The sequence below is a fragment of the Maniola hyperantus genome, chromosome 10, assembly GCF_902806685.2.
Source record: "Maniola hyperantus chromosome 10, iAphHyp1.2, whole genome shotgun sequence".
NCBI lineage: Eukaryota > Metazoa > Arthropoda > Insecta > Lepidoptera > Nymphalidae > Maniola > Maniola hyperantus.
The window spans coordinates 12,430,069-12,432,224 of NC_048545.1; the positions used below are offsets into that span (position 1 = coordinate 12,430,069).

At 37.4% G+C, this 2,156-nt stretch overlaps 1 protein-coding gene across 1 annotated transcript; it reads left to right on the forward strand.

Moving 5' to 3' along the window:
- The first annotated feature begins 418 nt into the window (after positions 1–418).
- Positions 419–1,400, forward strand: LOC117985873 (sodium/potassium-transporting ATPase subunit beta-1-like). The gene has a single exon (XM_034972667.2). The coding sequence runs from the start codon at positions 477–479 to the stop codon at positions 1,380–1,382; it is 906 nt and encodes a 301-aa protein (XP_034828558.2). The 5' UTR covers positions 419–476; the 3' UTR covers positions 1,383–1,400.
- Positions 1,401–2,156: the final 756 nt, after the last annotated feature.

Below are 2,156 nucleotides of genomic sequence, written 5' to 3' on the forward strand. Positions count from 1 at the left end.
TCTTTATTACAGCTTGCAGTTGAAAAATTAATACAGGTCGAATCATAGCCGTCCTGTTTTTATTTTATAGTTGGATTGGAGATTGGATCCATTTAGTTTTTTTTTTTTTTTTTTTTTTTTTTTTTTTAATACAATAAAACTTAAAGCTAGCCTTATCTAATTACTATATAAATCATGACCGCGTGGAATGGTGCCAAGAATACTGGCTGCATTTCCGCGCTGGACAGCCAGGCTGATCCGCTGCGCAAAAAATGAGCCAGCCCTTCTGTCACCAGTTGAGGCTATTAATCGCGGTGAAATGTCTCGTAAAAAATTTTGAAAAATCCATTTAGTTGTCACCACGTCACCGTTTGTCACGTAAAGTTGACATTTGACATGTAATGATTATGACATGTTGTACGCACATACACACATAAATTGTAGATTTATTAAGATGATATTATAATTAGGATATAATTATAATTAAAATAGATAAAATGGCCAAAAATGCGCACACTAAAAAACGGCCTTCGTTACCAACACCCGGCCCGTCTAAAAATCCTGGTACTTCAACAACCGCTGAAGCAGCATTAGAAGTAGACAAGCCAGAACCTTGGAGGAAACGCTGCTGCCGGTATATCTACAATAGAGACAAGAAAACGTTTTGCGACAAAACATGTAAGAATTGGTTCTATATAATAACATATTCAATAATGTACTTGATATTTTTGGCTACATACACATTAATATTCTTGTATAGTACGTTATCGATAATCAAACACAAGGACTATTATCAAACTGTTGAAAAGATGGAGCTTCTTACATATTCAGCTAACGGTATTGGATTAACGACGACTCCAACGTCTTTACACGCAATGCCACTGATTTGGTACAGGAACGACTCGAAAGATTATCAAAAATATGTCAAAAGTTTGGAGAGTTTACTCAGTAAGAGAAGAAAAAGAGATGTAAATAACACCCCTGATTTAGGACCTTGTAGCCAACCTCCTTTTGGATATGGAAGTAATCCTTGTGTAATTATAAGGATAAACAAACAACTGAAATGGTCAGCTAAACCTTTAAATGCAAATTCGACTAGAGCAAACATTCCTACGCAGGTACAGAATTGGTTGAAGTTGGAAAAACAGAAACTTTGGCTTTATTGTGACGGCTATCATTCGTATGATAAAGAGCATATTGGTAAGATTAAATATCATCCTGACCCCCCTGGATTCGAACCTGAATCGTTTCCTTTGGACAGAGATAGCCATTCCCCGTTGATAGCGATCCAAATTTCTGAATTCACATTAGGTGTATCATTAGCTATTCAATGCAGTCTGTGGTATGAAGGAGGTTTATCAACAACAGAGTTTATATTGTATGTGACGCCCAAGAGAAAGTGATGGATGTTAGATATTATGAAGAGACAGATTTTTCAAAATATAACATTGTGAATACAATAAATGATATTTTTCTTTTACATTATGCTCGCGACTTCGTCCGCGTGGATTACACAAATTTCAAACCCCTATTTCAATCCCTTAGGGGTTGAATTTTCAAAAAATCCTTTCTGAGCGGATGCCTACATCATAATAGCAATCTGCATGCCAAATTTCAGCCCGATCAGTCCAGCAGTAGTTATGAGCGCTGTGGTCTTATCAGGCGATATAGCGTTCCGGTACGATGCCGTGTTGAAACCAACGGGGTATATAGGTTTAATAAAAACTGCCGTACCCCTTCCAGGGTAGTCTGCTTTCATCTTAGACTGTATCATCACTTACCACCAGTTGAGATTGCAGTCGAGGGTTAACTCATCTCAATAAAAAATATTAAAATTCAAGGCAAACAGATAATTTGATCTGCAAAATGTGTACTTATAGGAATTTAAAACAACGCGCAACGCATTGATTGATTAAGCATTTTCTTAATGTGTGTATGTACATACATTTTAAGTAGGTACTTAGTTAAATATCACTTGCTTTAACGGTAAAGGAAAACATCGTGAAGAAACCTGCATGCCTGAGAGTTCTCCAAGGTGTGTGAAGTCTACCAATCCGCACATGGCAAGCGTGGTAGACTATGGCCAAACCCCTTCTCAGTCTGAGAGGAGACCCGTGCTCTGTAGTGAGCTGGCGATGGGTTGATCATGATTAAGTTACTTATCTCGTTTTCTGAAC

Bases quoted from the DNA above. Each gene is read 5' to 3' on its own strand.
- LOC117985873 (XM_034972667.2), top strand. From the start codon at position 477: ATGGCCAAAAATGCGCACACTAAAAAACGGCCTTCGTTACCAACACCC.